This window comes from Phyllobates terribilis, unplaced genomic scaffold (assembly GCF_046119375.1).
Source record: "Phyllobates terribilis strain yellow unplaced genomic scaffold, ASM4611937v1 Scaffold_12__6_contigs__length_324123572, whole genome shotgun sequence".
NCBI classification, from domain to species: domain Eukaryota; kingdom Metazoa; phylum Chordata; class Amphibia; order Anura; family Dendrobatidae; genus Phyllobates; species Phyllobates terribilis.
Genome location: NW_027362772.1, coordinates 218,260,058 through 218,286,171, shown reverse-complemented (window position 1 = coordinate 218,286,171; position 26,114 = coordinate 218,260,058). Strand labels below are relative to the sequence as shown.

At 44.4% G+C, this 26,114-nt stretch overlaps 1 protein-coding gene across 1 annotated transcript in view; it reads right to left on the bottom strand.

The window, feature by feature from the left end:
• Positions 1-26,114, bottom strand: part of TECTA (tectorin alpha) — a 171,274-nt gene that overhangs the window by 67,487 nt on the left and 77,673 nt on the right. The window contains exon 8 of the mRNA XM_073656655.1: positions 5,413-6,005. Within this exon, the coding sequence (XP_073512756.1) occupies positions 5,413-6,005 (593 nt within the window). The remainder of the gene's footprint in view (positions 1-5,412; positions 6,006-26,114) is intronic.

Here is a 26,114-nt window from a genome sequence, read left to right as displayed (position 1 = left end):
TCTGGGTGGAGGTATTTTTTTGAAAATACTGTGAAAAAACAACAATACTTGCATCATCGATCCCTTTCTGTTTCCTTTTCAATGCTGTTTGGTCCACTGCTGGTCTCTGCTTTCTGTTGCAGCAATGATGTCCCAATACAGGGACATGAAACTACTGCAGCCAATCACTGGCTCTAGTGGATCACCACTGCAGCCAGTGATTAACCGCAGCAGTCACATGTCACTGATAGAACATCATTGCCGCAGCCAGAAGCAGAGACTGGTGAGAAACCAAACAGCATCACAGCGGAAATGTCATGGAGAGGTATTTAGGAGTTGAGTACTACTTTTTTTAAAACTCATTTTCAGCATTTTATAAAAAATGTAACAACGCCTTTAATACATTAGAAGAGGTCATAATATAAACTGAAAATTAACTTTCTCATATACGTTGTGTTTCAAATCTCAAAGACTGTAATCAGCGTTTCAGAGGGACTGTCTTGTGTGTTTCCTGTCTTTTTTTTTTTGTAAGGTCACGTTCACACGTTCAGTATTTTACATCAGTATTTGTAAGCCAAAACCAGGAGTGGGTGATAAATGCAGAAGTGGTGACGTGTTTCTATTATACTTTTCCTCTGGCTAGAGGGAGACTAGAATACATTTCTTTTGCAACAGCCCAGACGCATATTCTCAATTCAATCTGTTCCTTTGGCCACAATAATCAATTGACTTTTCCTTGCATCATTTCAGTGTTTACTTTACCTAAAAAAAAACACTATTTACCTGCAGATATAGTGATAATCTGCAGGTGAACAGCATGCAGATCCTGTGTGGATGCCTAATTGGAACAGCAGCTCCAGGGACATAATTATCTTATATCCTCCCTGCAGCTGCTCGCTTCCAGTCATCAGCCCAGTGCAGGGAGTGGTTACAGTCCAGTGCAGGGAGTGGTTACAGTCAGCACTCGCTATGCGGTTAGCTGTAGTCACGCCCATTACATATTGATTGACGTACTGTTCTGTGCACACACACTGCACACACACGTTGCAGTGTTGACTATCAAGTAACGAGCCAGGAAATGATTACAGATGCGTTGTAATTGTAACCTCTCCCTAAACTGCAACAATGACTAGAAGAGAGCGGCCGCAGGGAGGATATAACTTAAGTTTCTCCCTGCAGCCGCTGCTTCAGTAAGGCAGTCAGCTATGATGTAAATGCTGTTTAGCTGCAGATTACCACTATATCTGTAGGCAAACAGTATTATTGGACGGGACAGGTTGTATCTAAGCCAGGCTCAGACGAGAATATGAAGAATCATCTGATTTTCATCCGTATTGTTATTGATGTTCCATCGGTGTGCCCTCCATGTGTCTGTGTGGCATCCGTATTTATACATTAACATTTTAAAATGTACAATAATCAAATACAGTTTCCCAGGTTAATAATGACGCTGTATTTGTAAAATCTAATGCTGTATGGATGTTCCATATGGGATTTATTTGTGCACTCATAGACTTGAATAGCCAAGTCTCATCCAGTATACGGAGGAGAATAGGTGCACGCTACAACGCTATTCACATGGACACTCGGTCCTTGTGAAAAAACTGTCATCTGAACAGCACGACTGAATAACATTGGTCAGTGTGCTATCTGAGTGTTACTCAGACAGCACGTGTCCATATAACGCCCTCGTCTGAATGAGCCTTTAAAGCAAAATTATCTTTTTAGGTGATGTGTTATAGAAGTTGTGTGTTTGAGGAAATACACTATTATTTTGAGCCATTGTAGTCCACATTTTGTTAGCAGTTTTTCCATCCTTCAGAATGTAGTCACTGGACACTGCAGTACCCTAACTGTATATATCTTTGCTTCTCTCTCAATCTGGTCCCTTCCCCCTCCATAGACTTCTATAGACAGCAGCTATCATTTGGTCCCTCACTGAAGATAAATCTGACAAGTAGGTTTTGTGAGTGAATAATCATCAGTGCAGGTAAGGCCGGTTTCACATGTCTGTATATTTCCAGTACCGGAAAAAACGGTACTGGAGATATCAGTGTCCGTGTGACCGTGTGTGTCACACGTATGGCAACCGTGTACCGCCCGTGTGCTGCATCAGGATCACACGGACCAGCGCCTGGGAATCAGTGCTACAGTTAGCACTGTTCCCAAGCACCGAGTGCTGAACACTGCCTTCATCATGGTTCCCTTCCGATGTTGCGATCAGCACCAGCAGGGACAATGATGAGGGTAGTAGTATTCTGTTCCGGCAATGTCCCTATGTAAAAATAAGAATAAAATAATAAAATCCATATACTCAACGGTCAGAGGATTACAGCGACGAACATCTCCGGATAGGTATAAGGATTTTATTACTTTATTCTTATTTTTACACAGGGACACTGCAAGAGCAGACACTACTACCCTCATCATTGTCCCTGCTGGTGCTGATCGCAGCACTGGCAGGAACCATGATGAGTGCAGCATTCAGCACCCGACACTTGGGAACAGCACTAACTGTAGCGCTGATTCCCAGGCGCCGGGTCGTGTCACACTGATGACACAAGGATGTAATTCGTGTGGGACGTTTTGCGGACCATGCATCTGCAAAATAACGGACATGTCTACAGTGGGGAAAAAGAGTATTTAGTCAGCCACCAATTGTGCAAGTTTTCTCATTTTGTATCTCATAGTTGAGGTCTACCTATGATGTCAATTACAGGCCTCTCTCATCTTTTTAAGTGGGAGAACTTGCACAATTGGTGGCTGACTAAATACTTTTTTCCCCACTGTATGTGTGAAGCACAGGGACACAGGGTCCATGAAAACACACTGAGGTGTGCACAGACCCATTAATTTGAATGGGTCTGCATGTGTCAGTGTCTCCGGTACGTGTGGAAACTGTCACCACACATACTGGAAACATTGACGTATGAAAGAGCTCTAACAGATTGCTCTCAGTGGGAAAAATATTGTAGTTATGATACCTTTTAATGGCTAACAAAAGAAAATAAATGATGTTCGGGACAACTTAGGTTCCTTCCTCAGGCATGGTATGACAAGATATATGAAGAAACACAAATATATAGACACAAAAAAAGACAAAAAGAAAAGAAAAGCAGATGCATGGCATAATAAATTGACATTTAAATAAACAAACAAACTGATCTTAGAGAGTGAGTCCTTAATTGGATTAGATTAGTGGTGTGAAAGTTTTATGGTCAGTATGTAGAGACCAAGACTGGATACAGATTCCCAACACACAGCAGGACTATAAGATTCCTGGGACATTCACATGTTCCTCTTCCAATGTGGTGTACTTAATTCTGTGCACTATATGTCCTATTGGGGGTCTCTATGTGGGAGAAACAGGACAGACATTGAGAGCAAAGATGAGGTCTCATCGCCGCACGATTACAGATAAAAAAACAGGTACCGGTGGCCAAACATTTCTGTGGTCCAGGACACATCAACAATATGAAAGTTGTCATTTTAAAAGTCAACTTTAAATCGCAAAAACATCAAAGGGTCTGGGAATACAAACTGATTGGGGTCTTTGGCACCCTCCACACAGGAATAAATCTATCAGAAGGATTTATGTCTCATTACAAAATCTGAGGAATCTGCTCCAGGGACAGTGAGGGCACCAGGCCTATGATCTTACATGAATATTGGGACCATAAAATTTTCACACACCTAATTTAATCCAGTTAAGGACTCACTATCCAAGATCAGTTTGTTTGTTTATTTAAGTGTCAATTTATTATGTCATGCATTTGCTTTTTTTTTTTTTTTCTTTGTGTGCATATATTTGTGTTTCTTCATATATCATGTTATACCATACCATGCCTGAAGAAGGGACCTAAGTTGTTCCAAAAGCTTGCCTTATAACATCATTCATTTTATTTTTGTTAGCCATTAAAATGTATCATAACTACAAGATTATCTTGTTTTTCCCACTGAGAGCAATCTTTTTTCAACTGGCTAACAGGGTACCAAACCACTTTTTTTCTTAGAGCCCTAACAGTGATGGCGTAGAGAAAAACTGACTGATATTAGGAAAATCATTTTTCTCTAATAAGATATATTTCTGTGCAAACGTTTTAGGCAGGTGTGGCAATATGCTGCAATGTAAGAATTCTACCTACACTCATTGGAAACATAAATACAAATAATTGCATATTTGTAGTCACAAGTACTACATAAAACCTATAATAATGACTACAAAAAAATTCTAGAAATGTGTTATTTTATTATATCACAATATCACACAATAATTACACAGTACACAAAAACTACTAAAAAAGTGGTTCGATGACCCATTAGTAAACAGAGGGCTATTGACTGAATTGAAATTGCATGCCGCCAGTGCCATTTTGTTGGAGCCAAATTTTTTTTTAAGACCACAATATTAAATGCACAGGCGCAGTATTTAAAATAGGAGGCAGGTCACTGAAGTTTCAGGTCACTGAAGGTTCAGTAACCTGTCATTTAAGCCCAGAATGATGACTATGAGACCAGAGCACCTAAAAAAGACCTGCTTGCAGTCCTGCCCCAGAGCACGAGCATTTCATTAACTCCAAACTGCAAACACAGATTAAACTAGAACCACAACATGGATTTCTTCACCTCAGGTATCATTTTAATCAGTGTAACAGTGCCAACCTTAAAGGGCCTTGTCACATGGCTTAGGATAAGAAGCCAAACCAGACAGTCCATTTGTGTACTCATGTTTCAGGGTTTTTGCCACTCATCAGTGCATAGCAGGAAATAACTGATTTGTCTGGGTAGGAGGCTTCTGACACGGGATCTAAGAGGTAATGTTTCTTCTTGTAGAGAGCACCAAGTCAGTTTAGGGAGATTTATAGACCATATAATGCTTCGCTGGGAATTAAAATATGCAAATAGCCTGTTTAGAGAGGAAGATCAATGTAACTTTAGTTAGTTGGAAGCAGCAATCCTAAAAGTCAATATCGACACTTAAAGGGCCTTGCCACACGACTTAGGATAAAAAACTGAAAGAGAAACTCTATTTTCAGATTTGTGTTTTGGCGTGTTTGCCCCTCATCAATGGAGGTTACGGTTTGTATATTATCCTAAGTCATGTGGCAAGGCCCAATATTGACTTTTAGGATTGCTACATCCAATTGGTGGTGCTAGAGATCCTGTACTCTTCCTCTCTGAAGAGGCTAATTGCATATTTAAATTCCCAGGAGCATTGCATGGCCTATAAGTCTCCTTACATCAATTGGGAGCTCTCCACAAAGAGAAACGTTACCCCTTAGAACCCCAGTTTCTATAAAACAAGTCAGCAGTTTGTTGGATATTCTGCTCGCCACCTGCTTCAGTTCTCAGGACCTTTTTATCAAAGTTACGGATGTCAATCATTGATACATTTGTGCCAATAAATGTTCTGATAATCTTGAATCTCCTTACCTTGATTTCAGATGTGCTACCCCCAGCGATTCTTATTTCTTGCTTAGCCACTTGGATTCTTAGAGGCCGCAGCCAGTAGGGCCCCGAGTCAAGTTTCTTTTTGCTAATGTCAATCTCAATAAACTCCAATTTGTCCGGGCAAGTCTTCAGCAAAGTGTAAGAATATTCCATTGGGTACGGGAAACTTACTGAGTCAAACGTATGTATCACTTGATTCTGGCTGACCAAGCAGGTGCTTTCTCTTTTTGGGAAACAGCCTTGATATCCATTCTCCACAGAGCATATCTCCCCATCACGACAGGTAGTGTTGAAGCATAATACGTCCCCTCCATCTTCACACCAACACTGTACAGTGCAGTCTGCTGTTGTCCAGAATGAATCGCCGACTGCATAATATTTCCCGTCCATCTCGCAGCCACACTTGTGCGCAGGGACGCACTCATCTGCACTGAGTACATAGCCATTATCACACTCACAGCCTTCTGTACAGGGTGTGCTGCAGAGCTGCGGAGCGGTCAGGTCAGAACAAGTGACCGGGCAACTGCTTGTGCAAACCGAATAGTGACTGAACTCAGGACATTGCACCGAAGCAGCTGAAAGGCAGAAAGAGAAATCAACAAAATGAATCACGTCACCTCTACACAAACGCATGTCTCATTAAAAACGTATATATCAAAGTAGACACTGAATTTATATACAGTATGCAAAATTTCTCTGCATTACAGTCTAATATTGTGTCCACTGAGTGCAGGCTTGGACTGGCCCACAAGAGAACAGAAGAATCCACCTGTGGGCCGCCATGCAGGATTCGCCACCACCCTCTTATATGAGCAGTACTTGGCACTATATACTTTTCTCACTATGTACAGACAAGGGCAGCATCTTATTCATTTATCAATCTACCCAGTTCATTGTTATATACATTTGTGATTGAGGATAATGTCACATTTGCATGTAGCTGAAAAGTGGGGCCCTGGAGTTGGTTACTGGTGGGCCCTTGGCACCACAGTCCGACACTGACTGAGTGTGATCTCTCCTGCCGTTGATACCTACCCTCTTAAAAATGGTTGCACTGTCACTGGCAGCTATAATTGCACTTAAGCGCTCTATAGGAATTGATATTACTTTAATATTACAGTGGAGGCAATTTTACCTACTCCAATTTAGAGAATTGCTTTCATTTTGACACGGGTTCGCAATTATGCATAAACTCATTGGTCCTGATTCATCAAAGTTTTAATGGCAAAATTCTGGATTTGAAAAGTCACAACACTTTTGAAAATTTTGCAACTTTTGGCACTTTCAAGCCAGTTTTGCCCAGTTGCGGCAAAGTAGGTAGAGCTTGGGCTGTACAGGGGCGCGTCGAGGGCGTGACGCCATGGCTTGTTTAACTCATGATGAACTGTGATGTTCTTTACGTCAGCAATCCTACTCCAGTCTCCAACTCATGTAAGATTTGTGGCGAGGGGCAAGACCACGAGAAAATTGCTGGTCTTGGTGAGCTGGGGCCATTGTTTTAGGTCTACAGATGGTTAAATATACATACTCATCATTAGCATTTAAAGATAATTTGCAGTATCAGGTATAACACAGCAGATAATGCATTAGTATAACACGTTACAGCATTAAGTCATTATAGCAAAATCGTCAGGCGGTGCCAACCATCTTCCAGTCCTTTTTAAAGCCACAATACATTACTGCCCCTCTGCTAATAAAAATGTGTTACTAATCCATTGATATAGACCTATGATAGGTCATAACTGCGGGCATATGGGAAGTATGGTCTGTCCTCGCTCAAATAACTTCTGAGAGCTGTCAGAGCCATTGGGAGAGATTTCAAAAGTGTGTGTGAGCAGAAATGATTTGTTCATGATAAGATTTTTTATTATAGCTCCGCACTATTGCTCCCTCACTGTATCTTAAATTTTCATATTAAGCTAGATTTTTATGAAACTGACTCAAATGTGCAGAGAAAGAAAAATATTCTTCATGTATTATGGAGATGGGAGTATTTTCTTTTCATGACATTTTTCTTATAACTATTGCCTGGGTGGCTGTTGTATGTACTGAATATTTAACTGTTCATTTCTATGTGACGGAGATACATTAGTTTTGCGGTGTTCTCTAAATCAATATAAAACATAAAGGGGTTGTCCAGGACAATTTTTTTTTTTACTATGGGCCTAAAAACTGATAGGCAGGTAGTTGCTAACAGAGGCAACTATGTGCCTGTTCTACCCACTGATCGCTCCTGCTGGCGATTCTGCTGCTTCACACCAACAAAGCGGCTTTTCCTTTCTGGTGCTCTGTCGACGGGGTGTGACTGCAGTTATGCAGTGGGGAGCATGCTGTTAATCAGCATGACATCTGCAGTCACACCCCATCAACAGAGCAGAAGAGAAGGCCCTGCTCTGTCAATGTGACATCAGCAGAGGTCGCTGAATCACTGGAAGGAGCGGTCTGTGACTGCAGTTATGCAGCAGGGAGTCAGCTGTCAATCCTCATGATATCAGCAGTCACACCCCATCAACAGAGCAAAGCGGAAGAGAAGCTGCTGCTCTGTCGATGTGACATCAGCAGAGGTCGCTGAATCACTGGAAAGAGCCGTCTGTGACCACTCTGTGCCGGCAGAGATCGGGGCCAAGTACAACAGGCAGGTAATTACTAACTACCTGCCCTTTAGTTTTTAAGCCCATAGTAAAAAAATAAATAAAAAGTCCTGGATAATGCCATATGACTTAAGGTAAAATATGAACAAATAATATAAACATTGAGATAAGTTCATGTTTCTCAGATCACTAGAAAAACAGGTAAATATACTCGTAGAAATCCTCCCCTCTTCAGCAGATGCAGATTCAGCTTTTGAGTGTCCCAGATCTTGCAACAAAAACCAGTAACCTTTAATCCAGCACAAAGTCACAATCGATCTCTGTGCTTCAGCTTTATCAAATCCAAACCCAACACATTTCAAACAATTATTTGTCCTTATTGATAGCACAGCATTGTATTCAAAGAAGCCGCAAATTGTATATATCGCCAGCCAAAAAGGGAGGGGACGAGGACACTACGTCAGCACATATACATCAATCCTCTCCGGATGCCGCACATTTACAAATAAGCGTGTATGTCATTATATTACACTTATAAAAACCTCATACAGTTTTTACAGTAGTACAGTTGTGCTCAAAAATTTACATACCCCGGCAGAATTTTTCCTTTCTTGGCTTTGTTTCAGAGAATATGAATGATAACAAAAAAACTTTTTCTCCACTCATGGTTATTGGTTGGGTGAAGCCATTTATTGTCAAACTACTGTGTTTTCTCTTTTTAAATGTTAATGACAACCAAAAACATCCAAATGACCCTGATCAAAAGTTCAATTTTAGCCTGTTAACATGCACAGAATTTGACACAAATGGGTTTGAATGGCTACTAAAGGTAGCATTCTCACCTCTGACCTATTTGCTTGTAATCAGTGTGTGTGCATAAAAGCTGAGTGAGTTTCTGGGATCCAGACAGACTCTTGCATCTTTCATCCAGCCTCTGTTTCCACTGTTTCTGGATTGGAGAAAGCAAAAGAATTGTCAACGGATCTATGGGAAAAGGTAGTTGAACTGTATAACACAGGAAAGGGATACAAAAAAATATCCAAGCAATTGATAATGCCAGTCAGCAGGCTCTGTAAAAACCAAACCACGGTCAGGTAGCCCAAGAAAGATTTGGGCCACAACTGGCAGGAAAAATGTTCGGGATGCAAAAAACCCCACAAATAACATCAGCTGAAATTCAGGACTCTCTAAAAACTAGCGGTGTGGCTGTTTCAAGATGCACAATAAGGAGGCACTTGAAGAAAAATCGGCTGCATGGTCGAGTCGCCAGAAGAAAGCCATTACTGTGCAAATGCCACAAAGTATCTCGCCTACAATAAGCCACAAAACTTCTTGAACAAGGTAATTTGGAGTGATGAGACCAAAATTGAACTTTTTGGTCACAACCATAAACGTTACATTTGGAGAGAGGTCAACAAGGCCTATGATGGAAGGAACACCATTCCTAAAGTAACGCACAGAGGTGGATCGCTGATGTTTTGGGGATGTGTGAGCTACAAAGGCACAGGAAACTTGATAAAAGTGCAAGGAAAGATGAATGCAGCACGTTATCAGCAAATACTGGAGGCAAATATGCACTCATCAGCCCGGAAGCTGTGCATGCGACATACTTGGACGTTCCAACATGAAAACGATCCAAAACACAAACCCAAGTCAACCTGTCATTGGCTACAGCAGAAGAAAATGAAGGTTCTGGAGTGGCCATCTCAGTCTCCTGACCTCAATATCATTGAGCCACTCTGGGGAGATCTCAAGTGTGCAGTTCATGCTAGACAGCCCAGGAATTTACTGGAACTGGAGGCTTTTTGCCCAGAAGAATGGGCAGCTTTACCATCTGAGAAAATAAAGAACCTCATCCACAACTACCACAAAAGACTTCAAGCTGTCATTGATTTTAGAGGGGGCAATACACAGTATTAAGAACGGGGGTATGTGAACTTTTGATCAGGGTCATTTGGATGTTTTAGGCTGTCATTAAGATTTAAAAAGAGAAAATACATTAGTTTGACAATAAATGGCTTCATCCAACCAATAACCTTGAGTGGAGAAAAGTTTTTTGTTATCATTCATATTCTCTGAAACAAGGCCAAGAAAGGAAAAATTCTTCCGGGGTATGTAAACTTTTGAGCACAACTGTACAATACAATATGTACATATAAAATAATACAAATATACATCAGTTTCAGTACCAATAATGATACAGTATATCAAACATATGATTTAAACCTGCTGGGTACTTCGTATTGATAGTAATAATCCAATACATCTCCGCTGCACACTGGCCCCCCAGAAGAACCAGAGGATCCTCCAGTGGTCTGAGGGCACTGACACTGCTGCTGCAGCCAGGAGAAGGCTATAATAAGGACAATCTGGTCTACTGCCCAGGGCCCAAGTATCTATTGGGTTTCATGGTCAGACTGCACTTATTAAACTCTTTTGTGCCACCATTGTGTATCGCCGAACAGGACGCATTCCTGCAGCTCTTCAAACTGCAATAGAAAATAGCAGCAGATGGAGAAAAGAACATGTAATTGCAATAAATTGGGGACATAGGACAGGAATGCTTGGGAGTGGGAGAACACAGAACAGGGAATGTAAGAAATTAGGGTGAGGACACAGGATAGGAAATATAATGATCAGGGGGAGAACGCAGGAGAGCGAATGTAATGAATTAGAGGGAGAACACAGGACAGGGAATATAATGATTGAGGGGAGAATGCAGAACAGGGAATGTAATTGACGCGCCCCTGGGCCTGTGTCGCGCTGCGTTGCGCACGCGGGAGCTTACCCGGAGCCGGATCTCTTGAGGGTTGTAGTCTCGTGGCGGTGATCCGGTCCGTGCCCAGGGAGTCAGACTAAGTGGCGCTGTATCAGCGGTAGATGATGGACGACTACGCCACCCGTTGAGTGCAGCCAGGGAGCTGCTGCTGCAGGGCAGACCGCTGAGGCCGGTGGTAGGATTGTGCAGCGTGATAGTATAACCCCCAACGGGAGGGGTATGGCCTCAGGGCAGCCGACGTGGATGATGGGGGTAGCAGGAACCACTCGGAGACGGTACTGTGTAGTTCAGGGTCTTTACTGGTCACAAAGATAGACCCTCCCGGAGTACTGGCTAGCGATTGGGGCCTGGTCAGTCCTTGAGCAGATGGGATCTCCCCTGGCCAGGCGGAGTTGTAGGCCTCCCAAACTAACGATACTCTTCTGGCTACCTTGCTATAGGCAGGTATAAGTAGCCCACGTCCCTGAGTGTACCGTGTGGTGCTCACCCGTATGGCCGGTGACTCGGGGCCTTCGGGTTTCTGGGCCAGAGGACCTGCAATCCCCTGCCGGTCGGTTTCTGCTGCTGGATAGGAGTTAGTCCCCACAGCCTCGGACTCCGGGTTCGGTGATCACTTCTCAGTCAGGGCGAGCTCTGCAGCTGCCAGCCCCTGACTCCTTGTAACACTGCTCCCACAGAGCTCCTGTTGTTTTGTTCCTATATTTGCTTCTTTCCTCTGCTTCTTCTCTACTCACTAACCCTGCCTCAGCCCTAGGTTTATATAGGGGAAGTTCTTCCCCTCCCAGGACTGGGCAGGAGGTGTGGCATGCACAGCATTCCTGACCAAGAGACCTCCCACCTGCTCTCAGACATAACATTGCTGTTACTGTGGAAACCAGATCCCTGGGGTGCCACATAATGATTGAGGGCAGAACACAGAACAGGGAATGTAATGATTGGGAGGAGGACACAGGACAGGAAATGTAATGATTGGGGGGAGAACGCAGGAAATCGAATGTAATGAAATAGAGGGAGAGCACGGGACAGGGAATATAATGATTGAGGGGAGAACACAGAACAGGGAATGCAATGATTGGGGGGAGAACACAGGACAGGGAATGTAATGATTGAGGGGAGAACAAAGGACAGGGAATGTAATGGTTGGGGGAAGACACAGGACATGCAATGTAATGATTGGGGGTAACACACAGGACCGGGAATGTAATGATTGGGGGAAGACATAGGACAGGTAATGTAATGATTGGGGAGGACACAGGACAGGTAATGTAAAGATTGGGGAGGACATAGGACAAGGAATGTAATGAATTGGAGGGGGACACAGGACAGAGGCTTGTAATGAATGTAGAGCACAGTGGGGGGTTGAAGAACCAGGAGAGTGACTGGTAATGAAATAGGGGAAAGAGTGGTTAAGAACTTATATTTTTGGGGTAATTATAGTTAATGGGGTGCACAATGCTGGCTTGTCAATTTTATAATTTTGTATGGTGGGTAGCACAGTGGCAAATTATATATTTAAAAGCTTGGTGCATATTTGTATTCAGGGGCGCAGTAAGGTTAATTTTTTTATTCCGGAGGCAAAGATGTCAACAAGAAGAACTGACCAGATGTAGAAGAAACAAAAGAAAACAACTCTAAGGCTATGTGCCCACAATGCAGAAATGAAGCAGAAAATTTCTGCAGCATTTCTGCATCTCCCTCGCAGAAAAAACGCATGCAGATTGTGCATGCGTTTTTCCTGCAGAATACATGCGGATTCACATGCGTATCCACATGCGTTAACGCATGTGTTTCCGCATGCGGACTGACAAGCACTTTCCAGGCGATAGCATCACTTGGAAAGTGCTTGACAACTAGGTCACACTGTATAAATCCATGCAAACGGCATGGATTTATACAGTGTGACCGTAAAAATAAAAAAAATAAAGCTATACTCACCCCCGATGCCCCGGCTTGTGCTGCAGCGCTCGTCCTGGCTTCTTCCGGGTTGCCGGGCTCTCGCGAGACAGCCTGCGGTCACATGACCACGACGTCATCTCAGGTCCTGGAAGGAGAAGCGCTGCAGGGGCCGCCGGACAGGTGAATATAAACTTTATTTGTTATTTTATTCTTTTTTTACAGGTACAATGGTACCCAGGTCTGGAGGAGAGTCTTCTCTCCTCCAGAACTGGGTACCATCCGCACATTGAGACGCATGTTATCCGCTTGTACAAATGTACAGACGCGCATTATATGTGTCTCAATGCAAGTCAATGGCGGCGCTTCCGCTGCGCTTCCGCAAAATTAATGAACATGCTGCAGATTTATGAGCGCTGCAGAAACGCTGCGGAAAAATCCGCAGCCTGTGCATTGACATTGCGGAATGCCATTGGGGACCATGGGGTGCGGATTACCATGCGTTTTTGATGCGTTTCCGCTGCGGAAATTCCGCAGCGCAAACGCATGAAAAACGCATCGTGTGCACGCAGCCTAATCAGATGAGATGACGCTGGCTGATTAATGCATCCAATTATTTAACATTTATCATTATCTATAGCGCCAGTCCTTATTACATATTTTGTCTTCTCTTGTTATGTATAGAGCTGCCCATAATAGAAAATAATTTGTTGTAAGTGTGCTGCTCTCAGTCTCCTTTTATTTGTAAATGTGCAACAGAGCATCTGTGTGACCCATAACATGACCCTCCCCATCACCATGTCACATAATACATCAGGTGACTGGGGGGGTCTTATTTAGTCTAAAATGTCCAGGGCCCTTCCTACTGGTGGCTTTTAAAATATCATTTACTTAGTCGGTACCCTATTATGCTGTGGCTCTTCTGCAAGGAAATCCACATGACTTAATATTAGCTTCCTGTGGTTCCCCACGCCTTGTGGTATTGGCCCCCTTTATACCTACAAATCAGTACGACGTCACATCTTCCTGATGGACACACACAAAATGTCTTGGAACATCTGAAGGGTTGCTTGTGTCGCTATTGGAGCTATGACCCAGATACAGGGTCAGACTGGTGCACCAGGGCACCAGACGATTCTCTGGTGGGCCCAGGTCCTCGGCGGGCCCCCGAGCAGGGCGTAGAGGGGGCCCATTGGTTTCAACTGAATGTGCGACCGAGGACACAATAGTTAACATGGCATACAGCTGATGCCAGTGCGCCCGTTGCAGACGGCACATGAAAGTAACCTCAACGGGCACACTGACGTCAGCCGACGGCCTCTGATAGGTCAATGGCCATTTTAACATGACCGGGCCGGATCTGAAGGGAAAGGACGCCTGGAGAGCAGGCAGGTAAGGAGAATTTTTTTACTTGTTCTGTGGATGCGACATGATGTGAGGCCAGGACCAGCGACATGGGGGGCCAGGGACTTGGGGGCCATAGGACCAGGGACATGGGACTAGAGACATGATGGTCAGGGACATGGGGGACATTGGTGCCAGGGACATGGGGGCCAGGGACCAGAGACATGGTGGCTAGGGACATGGGTGCCAGGGACATGGGAGTCGGGGACATGGGGGCCAGGGACATTTGGGCCAGGGACATGGAGGCCAGGGTCATGGGGGCCAGGGACATAGGGGTCAGTGACCAGGGATATGGAAGCCAAAATGAAGAACCTTCATGATTAGTTTATGGTGGCAAGTGGATGGATATAATTACTGTAGGGGTCAATTAGGGAACATTACTGCTGTAATATAATTTACTTTTTAGAATACTGTATTCCAATATATACACTATATACAGAGCTCTAGTGTACAGTGGTGGCCAAAAGTATTGGCACCCCTGCAATTCTGTCAGATAATACTCAGTTTCTTCCTGAAAATGATTGCAATCACAAATTCTTTGGTATTATTCTCTTCATTTAATTTGCTTGCAAGGAAAAAACACAAAAGAGAATGAAGCAAAAATCAAATCATTGATCATTTCACACAAAACTCCAAAAATGGGCCAGACAAAAGTATTGGCACCCTCAGCCTAATACTCGGTTGCTCAACCTTTAGCCAAAATAACTGCGAACAACCGCTTCCGGTAACCATCAATGAGTTTCTTACAATACTCTGCTGGAATTGTAGACCATTCTTCTTTGGCAAACTGCTCCAGGTCCCTGATATTTGAAGGGTGCCTTCTCCAAACTGCCATTTTGAGATCTCTCCACAGGTGTTCTATGGGATTCAGGTCTGGATTCATTGCTGGCCACCTTAGAAGTCTCCAGTGCTTTCTCTCAAACCATTTTATAGTGCTTTTGGAAGTGTGTTTTGGGTCATTGTCCTGCTGGAAGACCCATGACCTCTGAGGGAGACCCAGCTTTCTCACACTGGGCCCTACATTATGCTGAAAAATTTGTTGGTAGTCTTCAGACTTCATAATGCCATGCACACGGTCAAGCAGTCCAGTGCCAGAGGCAGCAAAGCAACCCCAAAACATCAGGGAACCTTCGCCATGTTTGACTGTAGGGACCGTGTTCTTTTCTTTGAATGCCTCTTTTTTTTTCCTGTACACTCTATGTTGATGCTTTTTCCCAAAAAGCTCTACTTTTGTCTCATCTGACCAGAGAACATTCTTCCAAAACGTTTTAGGCTTTCTCAGGTAAGTTTTGGCAAACTCCAGCCTGGCTTTTTTATGTCTCGGGGTAAGAAGTGGGGTCTTCCTGGGTATCCTACCATACAGTCCCTTTTCATTCAGACGCCGACGGATAGTACGGGTTGACACTGTTGTACCCTCGGACTGCAGGGCAGCTTGAACTTGTTTGGATGTTAGTCGAGGTTCTTTATCCACCATCCGCACAATCTTGCGTTGAAATCTCTCATCAATTTTTCTTTTCCGTCCACATTTAGGGAGGTTAGCCACAGTGCCATGGGCTTTAAACTTCTTGATGACACTGCGCACGGAAGACACAGGAACATTCAGGTCTTTGGAGATGGACTTGTAGCCTTGAGATTGCTCATGCTTCCTCACAATTTGGTTTCTCAAGTCCTCAGACAGTTCTTTGGTCTTCTTTCTTTTCTCCATGCTCAATGTGGTACACACAAGGACACAGGACAGAGGTTGAGTCAACTTTAATCCATGTTAACTGGCTGCAAGTGTGATTTAGTTATTGCCAACACCTGTTAGGTGCCACAGGTAAGTTACAGGTGCTGTTAATTACACGAATTAGAGAAGCATCACATGATTTTTCAAACAGTGCCAATACTTTTGTCCACCCCCTTTTTTAGGTTTGGTGTGGAATTGTATCCAATTTGGCTTTAGGACAATTCTTTTTGTGTTTTTTCATTGAAGACAAATTAAATGAAGATAATAATACCAAAGAATTTGTGATTGCAATCATTTTCAGGAAGAAACTGAGTATTATCTGACAGAATTGCAGGGGTGCCAATACTTTTGGCCACCACTGTATATTGTCATTAGTGAGTCACTGTATTTCCTGTACACTATATACAGAGCTCTAGTGTATATTGTCATTGGTGAGCCACTGTATTTCCCGTACACTTACACTATACACTGTATACTATACACAGAGCTCCTCCTAATGTAACCAGTGGTAATAACAGTGTTGTTATTATTGTGTTTTTTTGTTACTGATCAATATTATAATATTTGGTCTTAATATGTGGTCCGGTCACTGTATGGCGGTATTTCTCCCATATACAGTACAGACCAAAAGTTTGGACACACCTTCTCATTTAAAGATTTTTCTGTATTGTCATGACTATGAAAATTGTACATTCACACTGAAGGCATCAAAACTATGAATTAACACATGTGGAATTATATACTTAACAAAAAAGTGTGAAACAACTGAAAATATGTCTTTTATTCTAGGTTCTTCAAAGTAACCACCTTTTGCTTTGATGACTGCTGTGCAGACTCTTGGCATTCTCTTGATGAGCTTCAAGAGGTAGTCACCGGAAATGGTCTTCCAACAATCTTGAAGGAGTTCCCAGAGATGCTTAGCACTTGTTGGCCCTTTTGCCGTCATTCTGCGGTCCAGCTCACCCCAAACCATCTCGATTGGGTTCAGGTCTGGTGACTGTGGAGGCCAGGTCATCTGGCGTAGCACCCCATCACTCTCCCTCTTGGTCAAATAGCCCTTACACAGCCTGGAGGTGTGTTTGGGGTCATTGTCCTGTTGAAAAATAAATGATGGTCCAACTAAACGCAAACCGGATGGAATAGCGTGCCGCTGCAAGATGCTGTGGTAGCCATGCTGGTTCAGTATGCCTTCAATTTTGAATAAATCCCCAACAGTGTCACCAGCAAAGCACCCCCACACCATCACACCTCCTCCTCCATGCTTCACGGTGGGAACCAGGCATGTAGAGTCCATCCGTTCACCTTTTCTGCGTCAAGCAAAGACACGGTGGTTGGAACCAAAGATCTCAAATTTGGACTCATCAGACCAAAGCACAGATTTCCACTGGTCCAATGTCCATTCTTTGTGTTCTTTAGTCCAAACAAGTCTCTTCTGCTTGTTGCCTGTCCTTAGCAGTGGTTTCCTAGCAGCTATTTTACCATGAAGGCCTGCTGCACAAAGTCTCCTCTTAATAATTGTTGTAGAGATGTATCTGCTGCTAGAACTCTGCGTGACATTGACCTGGTCTCTAATCTGAGATGCTGTTAACCTACGATTTCTGAGGCTGGTGACTCGGATAAACCTATCCTCAGAAGCAGAGGTGACTCTTGGTCTTCCTTTCCTGGGGCGGTCCTCATGTGAGCCAGTTTCTTTGTAGCGCTTGATGGTTTTTGCAACTGCACTTGGGGATACTTTCAAAGTTTTCCCAATTTTTCGCACTGACTGACCTTCATTTCTTAAAGTAATGATGGCCACTCGTTTTTCTTTACTTAGCTGCTTTTTTCTTGCCATAATACAAATTCTAACAGTCTATTCAGTAGGACTATTAGCTGTGTATCCACCAGATTTCTGCACAACACAACTGATGGTCCCAACCCCATTTATAAGGCAAGAAATCCCACTTATTAAACCTGACAGGGCACACCTGTGAAGTGAAAACCATTTCCGGTGACTACCTCTTGAAGCTCATCAAGAGAATGCCAAGAGTATACAAAGCTGTCATCAAAGCAAAAGGTGGCTACTTTGAAGAGCCTAGAATATAAGACATATTTTCAGTTATTTCACACTTTTTTGTTAAGTATATAATTCCACATGTGTTAATTCATAGTTTTGATGCCTTCAGTGTGAATGTACAATTTTCATAGTCATGAAAATACAGAAAAATCTTTAAATGAGAAGCTGTGTAGTCTGTACTGTATGTGGAATTATTTGCTCACTATATGCTAGCAATATGTCGTCTGGTCACAGTGTGGCAGTATTTCTCTCTTGTACAGTATGTGGTATTATTCGGTCACTATGTGGTGGTAATCCATTGTCTGGTCATGGTGTGGTGGTATTTCTCCCTTGTATGTGGAATTATTTGGTTGCTCTATGCTGGTAACATCTGGTCTGGTCATGGGGTGTGGCGGTATTTCTCCATTGTACAGTATGTGGTATTATTTGGTCACTATGTGGTGGTAATATGTGGTCTGGTCATGGTGTGGCAGTATTTCTCCCATGTATATGGTATTATTGGTCTTGGTATAGTGGATTGTGTTGTGCATGGCGGTCAATTTTTCTCTCTGATATTAATTAGGAGAAGATTCTTTATTTCCATTAGTGATTAAACGCTTAGAACAAGATGCACTTACAGGGGTTTTCCAGTGAAAACAAAAAACAAGTAATTAATCACCTCTCTACAGGATAAGTGAAACTTATTGTTTGGTGGGGATCTGATTGCTGGACTGGAGCGGCATATGCGACTCCACTCCATCAATAGGAGCAAAGTAACTTTGCAAGGGCTGCAAATTCTTGATATATGCTCTGCTGTGACCCTGGCAAATATTTTTTTTTAAGGGGGAAAGGGGAAGTGGGGGGCCCAAATAGGACTTCTGCAATAGGGCCCATGATTTCTATGTATGCCCCTGACTGAAAACAAATGGTCACACATGTTCAATCTGACTTGTGATAGTGGATTATTTTCCTCACTTTTAAGTAGTCTCTTTTTTAAGTCTTTTTTTATTTTTCCTCTACAATTTTGCTTATCCAGACAATTTAGACAAATTCATAAAATGTGACTTTTACCAAATGTCATGTTTATTTTTTGGTGCATCTCATCCCAGTCCCTACTTGGAATATGTTTTTAAAGGATTTGAGTCTTAGTGCTAAAAAGTCGTAAAACCTGGCAAAGACAAAAATAAAACGCAAAGACAAATTCATTTTGAGGAATTTGGCTCAAGAACGTCAGTGAAAACCACAAGAAGGAAAAAAAAAGAAAAGTGATGTCAATAAATTGTAAATTATAAATTGGGCCCATAGTATTGATGACTAATCTTTAGGATAGGTCATATCCTAACAGGGAAAGACTTGTCAACCACCTGGAGCAGTGTGGGGAGAAGCCGCCCAGGGGCAGGCACCAAACTAGTGTCATTTATTCCTATAGTCCCTGGCCGGCTATTCAAACTAAGTTTTCTCTAAAAATTCCACTTTCAGTGTTTCAGAAAAAAACATATCTGGCAGTACTTGTACCGTCTCTGAGTCGTGTTGCCGGTAGTTTGGGCAACATGAATCGATTGACAGATTCCCTTTGATGCAACTTTTTAACTCAAAGTAACCACTAATAACTTTTATCTACTGCAAAAAGATGTAAAAAATAGATCAACTGGCCATTTCCATTAAATTTCAAGGATTGATAGGACACTCAAACAACTTTCTTTTATTTCCTGGCAAGAAAATGACTTGTTCAATGTCAAAAGTGTCCATAGTCTTTAATAACCATAACTTTCCTGATATATTTCATACTGATTAAAACCTCTGTAACTAACTGACATACGACCTTGTTTATTGATCATATTGACTTTTTTTTATTATTTTGCTAATGCAGATTGAATATTTATTTTTGTAAATATAAGCTCCAAATGTCACTCATGAATTGAATTAGTAAAAGAGTGCATGCTATGGTCCAATATAGGCTAAGCTGCTCTTTTTTAGATTTTAATATTCTTGTTTCGTCTTGTCTAGACCAGAGGGACATTTATGTGATGAATTGCATTAACCCCATGTCACAAAATATGAACCCTGGGAAGGGGACTCTCCTAATCTAGACAATGTATGATCACATCTTCAGCAGCATATTTCCCATGTGGCCTCAAAACCATGTCCATTATCCTCTGAATTGTGTCTGGGGCTCCATGTAAACCAAATGAAAATATAAAATATTAAAAATGTCCCCAGATCTAGACCATTCACTATGTGACTCCTCAATAACCCTGAATTTTAACATCATTTACACCGCATTGGCAATCGCTTTCTGCGTGGTCTCAGATACCCTGTAAGGCTTTTAATCTACTCTAACCCTGGTTCAGTTATGCTGTTTTATCACGTTTGAACAACCTAGGAGAACAGAAATCACATCCTCATTGTTCTGTGCAAAGTCATTTACCTCTTGTACCAGAACACCTGATAACAAGTCTGAAATTTGTACCCTAGGGCGCTAGAAATAAAATCCACTTAGTGAGTATTGTTGACTGCTACCAACACCTCACAGTCTTTTGTATTACTATAGGCTGGATCCACTAGTGGACACAGTCAGGAAAGGGCCTTTGGAGAAGAACAATATGTAGGCCCTTTGTACCTCAATAGCTCATCATAATGCACAATTCCACCTGGTTTGGAAATGAAAATGGGTCTCCTCACCTCTTGGGTCCCTGTGCGATCACATGGGTTGCACCAATGATATGTGCGCCCCTGGCTGGATTACTCCCTAGCACATGAGAGTGAGATAGACCTATCACTCTTTGGCAATAAGATTAGGGAACTATTAGCTGCTCCTAAAATTTGACCACGCTAGGGGCACCCCATTTATTGCTTTCACCTTAACTCATGCATGGTTTAACATAGAAACTAGTGATGAGCGAGTATGTTTTGTTAACCAAGAATTAGCAGACATTCCTCACATGTATCAAAGCTGTCAAACAGTTACAAATTATGCACACGGGAGTGATTCAAACATAACACCGAGCAGCTGTAACTACTCGGAGCTCGGCCCGAGCATACTCGCCGAAAGGGTTAACAAACCATACTCGCTCACCACTAATAGAAACTAGTGTTAAGCGAGCATGCTCGACACTGCTCGGTACTCGCCCGAGCATCTCACTACTCAGGATGTTCGGCGAGCACCAAGCATTTTCGGGTTACTCGGGCGGGAGCGCGGGTCTCCGCCCTGCATGTTTGTCGCTCTTTACAGAGTCAATGAACATGCAGGGATTGCCAGCCAGTCACTGTATCGCAGCCATGTTGGTTGTGGGCATTACAGTGATTGGCTGGCCGCACAGCGTCACCTCGGGTATTTAAAACCAGGCGCCGCCATCTTGGACACAGTCGCTCTGGATCAGACAGTGTAGGGAGAGTCCTGCTGAGCTAGGGAGAGATTTATACTGCGAAATAGGTAGTGTAGGGTCTCTAAAGCCTGCAAAATCAAACAAACAGTCCTTCTGAGGACTAATATCCATCCCAGATATCAGGCAGGCAGGCTGTATAGGAGATGCAGTGGTTATACCAGCAAACGCTGCATTACAGTCCTGTGTGCTGCTCCTGTTGCAGAAATTGCTGGACTTAGCTCCAGGTCTCAGGGGCCAGGAAAAATCCTTTTCTTTTCATCTAAATCCTCTTTTTTTTTTTTTTTCCCTCAGTCAGACTGTACAAATACCTGTCTTATTAACCTTTTGGTATTCCCCCCCCCCCCAAAAAAAAAAATTGAGTGTGTCTGTGAGTGTTCAGACACAAATATATCTGTTTAAAAGAGTCTGGTTTCGGCCAGATAACTAGAACTGTGGTTTTGCAGTTCCACGGTTCATATCTCTGTATTATCCACTTTTTTGCCTTTTTTCCATACAAAAAAAAACAGTTTGAGTGTCTTGGTGACTGTTCAGACACAAATATATCTATTTAAAAAAGTCTGGTATACGTCAGGAAATTAGAACTGTGGTTTTCCTCTTCCACTGTTCTAATCTCCTTTCTATTACCCTTTTGCCATTGATAGTGCAAGTGTAAGCTATTTTACTTCATTTACAATGGGCAAGGCGCGTGGAACTAGAGGTTCTGGTGATGGTGCGTGCAGAGGACGGGGCCGTGGCCAAGGTGAAAATGTGCCACAACCAGCAGCCACATCTTGTCGCTCCCAGTTCTTGACCGAATTACTAGGGAAGTGACGCGCCCCTGGGCCTGAGTCGCGCAGCGTTGCGCACGCGGGAGCCTACCCGGAGCCGGATCCGATAGGGGTAGTAGTCTCGTGGCGGTGACCCGGTCCGTGCCCAGGGAGTCAAGCTGAGTGGCAGAGTTTAGCAGTAGATGGTACGGTGTTCGACTACGCCACCCGTTGAATGCGGCTATGAGGCCGCCGCTGCAGGGCAGACCGCTGAGGCCGGTGGTACGATTGTGCAGCGTAGATGGTATAACCCCCAACGGGAGGGGTATGGCCTCAGGGCAGCCGACGTGGATGATGGGGGTAGCAGGAACCACTCAGAGACGATGCGGTGTAGTTCAGGGTCTTTACTGGTGATAAAGATAGACCCTCCCGGAGTACTGGCTAGCGATCGGGGCCTGGTCAGTCTTTGAGCAGATGGGATTTCCCCTGGCCAGGCGGAGTTGTAGGCCTCCCCAACTAATTGTACTCTTCTGGCTACCTTGCTAGAGGCGGGTAAAAGTAGCCCACGTCCCTGAGTGTACCGTGTGGTGCTCACCCGTATGGCCGGTGACTCGGGGCCTTCTGGTAGCTTCCGCTCCACGACGGCGGTGCTGGTCCCTTGCGTGTGACCGTGCCTTCGGGTTTCTGGGCCAGAGGACCTGAAATCCCCTGCCGGTCGGTTTCTGCTGCTGGGTAAGGATTCGTCCCCACAGCCTCGGACTCCGGGTCCGGTGATAATGCTTCAATCAGGGCGAGCTCTACAGCTGCCAGCCCCTGATTCCTTGTAGCACTGCTCCCACTGAGCTCCTGATCTTTCTTTCCTATAGCTGCTCCTCTCCAGACCAGACTATGTCTCTGTCTGGGACTCCTCTTCTCCTCTTCTTAACTCCCTAACCCTGCCTCAGCCCCAGTTTTATATAGGGGAAGTTCTTCCCCTCCCAGGACTGGGCAGGAGGTGTGGCATGCATAGGATGTCTGACCAGGAAACCTCCCACCTGCTCACAGACGTAATATTGCTATTACTGTGGGAACCAGACCCCTGGGGTGCCACAGAAGCACACAACAACACCACTATTGCGAACTGATCAGTGTGAACAGGTTATTAATTGGATAGCAGATAATACTTCCAGCCACCTGGGCACCACCACCTCCTGTCTGTCTTCCACACGGTCAAGTCTTAGTAGCCGTGAGTCTCGACTGCATACTCCTTCTCACCCTGATGCTCCTTCCTCCCACCATGCCGAGTGTCGTCAGACAGCAACTGATCCCACAGTTGGACACTCTGAAGAGCTGTTCACTGGTCCATTTCCAGATTTGGGACCCTCGCCTGCTCCACTTGAAGTGGTGGAAGAGGAGATCCCATGTAGAGATGGCTAAATATTTGAACAGCCACGGCCACAGGAAGGCGACGCTGGCAATTTATCACAAGAGGTGGACGATGCCGAGACACAATTGCCACGAAGGACCGTGGTGCGGAAGTGGAAGAGGAGGAAGTGGTGGATGATCTTGTAACTGACCCAATGTGGCAGGAGGACACGCAGAGCGAGGCCAGCAGCACACAGGGGGAGGGAGGCAGAGTACCCCAACAGGCAAGAAGAAGCAATGTGGTGGCCACAGACAGAAGGTGGGCAACTGTTCCCTGTAACACCAACATGAGGGACTTTGCCAGTACAACCGGTAGGTCTTCCAGAGTCTGGAATTTTTTTTAAAGACTCTGCTGATAACCCCAAAAAGGCCATTTGTACCACCTGCCAGGCCAGAATCAGCAGGGGTGACAAAACTACCAGCCTGACCACCACCAGCATGATCAGGCACATGTCAGCAAAGCACCCGACTTTGTGGGACGAACCCCAGGGTCCACGACCAGTGTCACTACTGCTTTTTCTGCTGTTGTGCGTGTAAGAGAACCCCTGTTGTGCGAGCAAGGCAATCCCCTGTCCATACTGCATGCAAAGATGCCGCCTCCTCTCATGTGCTTAACCTCGTGGTTCAGCGGTTTCTTAAATTGTACCCTGAGTTGCCAGATCTGCTCGTCAAACTACACCGCCTGTCAGCTCATTTTCGGAAGTGGCTACAGATTCCGTCACCCTTGCTATGTTGCAGCAGCGTTTGCAGCTTTCGGCACACCGACTGGTGTGTGATGTCCCCACACGTTGGAACTCTACCCTCCATATGTTGCAAAGGATTTGTGAGCAGAAGAGAGCAGTTGTGGAGTACCAGCTGCAACAAGGCCGTCAATATTCAGGTCAGACTCCACACATAAGACCTCAGGAGTGGACCTGGATGTCTGACATATGTACCATCCTGACAAACTTTGAGGAGTTCACCAAGATGGTGAGTGGCGATGACGCCATCATTAGCGTCAGCATCCCACTTGTCTGTCTTTTGCAACGCTCTCTGCAGAGAATTAAAGAGGAGGCATTGCAGCCAAAGTATGATGAGATGGATCAAGAAGCCGTAGCGGGCGATTACACACAGCCCAGCCTCATCTCATGCCAACGTCCATTGGGGACAATGAGGGAGAAGAGGAGGAGGAGGAGGAGGAAGAACAGGAGCTGGTATCATGCGCTGTAGACAGTAGTACCTGTACAACTGTCATACCGTCGGTTCAGCGTGGGTGGCCTGAGGACAGGGGGGAGGAAGAGGAGGAGGAGGAGAGCATGGTCAGTCATCATCTTGGTGAGGACACGGAAGTCTTGCCCGTTACCAGTCTGGCACGCATGGCTGACTTTATGTTACGCTGCCTTAACCGTGACCCTCGCGTTGTCAAAATGTTGGGTGACAGTCATTACTGGTTGGTGACACTTTTAGACCCCCGCTACAAGGAGAACTTTCACTCTCTTATTCTGAGGTGGAGAGGTCTACAAAAATGGGGCAGTACCAGAAGGCCCTTGAGCAGAACTGTTAAAAATAATTCCCATCTGAACACGCTAGCGGCAGAGGTCACAGTTCGTTGCCCAACCTAGGCGTACAGGCGAGACAGACGCAACTCCAATCCAGCAGATGCAGGGGAAAACTGTTAACGTTCTGGGACAGTTTTCTGAGACCCGCCCAGCTTACAGGGCCTGAGGCACGGGGTACTCTCACAAGAAGTGGAAAGTTTCAAAAGATGGTGAGGGACTACCTTGCCGACCGTACCAGCGTCCTCCGTGATTCCTCTGTGCCTTTTAATTATTGGGTATCCAAGCTGGACACTTGGAATGAACTCGCTCTGTATGCCTTGGAGGTCCTGGCCTGCCCTGCCGCTAGCGTGTTATCGGAGCGTGTTTTTAGTGCCACTGGGGGAATTAGAACTGATAAGCGCACTCGTCTGTCAACTGACAATGCTGACAAGCTGACCCTTATCAAAATGAACAAGGGCTGGATTGGGCCAGACTTCTCATCACCACCAAATGACAGCAGAGTAACATAAAGTCAAATCCACTGTGTTATTTCGGGAGGTGTATTCCCATGCACCTTTTCACACCCACACATGGGAATACGCTTCCTCATTTCGGCTGTTTTTTTGCTCTTCTCCTTATCCTCAGCCTCCGCCACCACTATACCACCAGGGTGACCGTGGTCCGTGTTGCCAGCATTGCAAGTTCCTCCGTCCTAATTTTTGGCAGCTTATGCTTGGAAGGCATAGGCAAAGACTATGGGAGACCCACTCCCCAATAATGGGAATAATGTTTTTAATAGGCTGTACTGCATGGCTCTTGTAAGGGGCATTGCAAGTTCCTCCGTCCTAATTTTTGGCAGCTTTTGCTTAGAAGGCATAGGCAAAGACTATGGGAGACCGACTCCCCAATAATGGGAATAATGTTTTTAATATGCTGTACTGCATGGCTCTTGTAAGGGGCATTGCAAATTCCTCCATCCTAATTTTTGGCAGCTTTTGCTTGGAAGGCATAGGCAAAGACTATGGGAGACCAACTCCCCAATAATGGGAATAATGTTTTTAATATGCTGTACTGCATGGCTCTTGTAAGGGGCACTGCAAGTTCCTCCGTCCTAATTTTCGGCAGCTTTTGCTTGGAAGGCATAGGCAAAGACTATGGGAGACCCACTCCCCAATAATGGGAATAATGTTTTTAATATGCTGTACT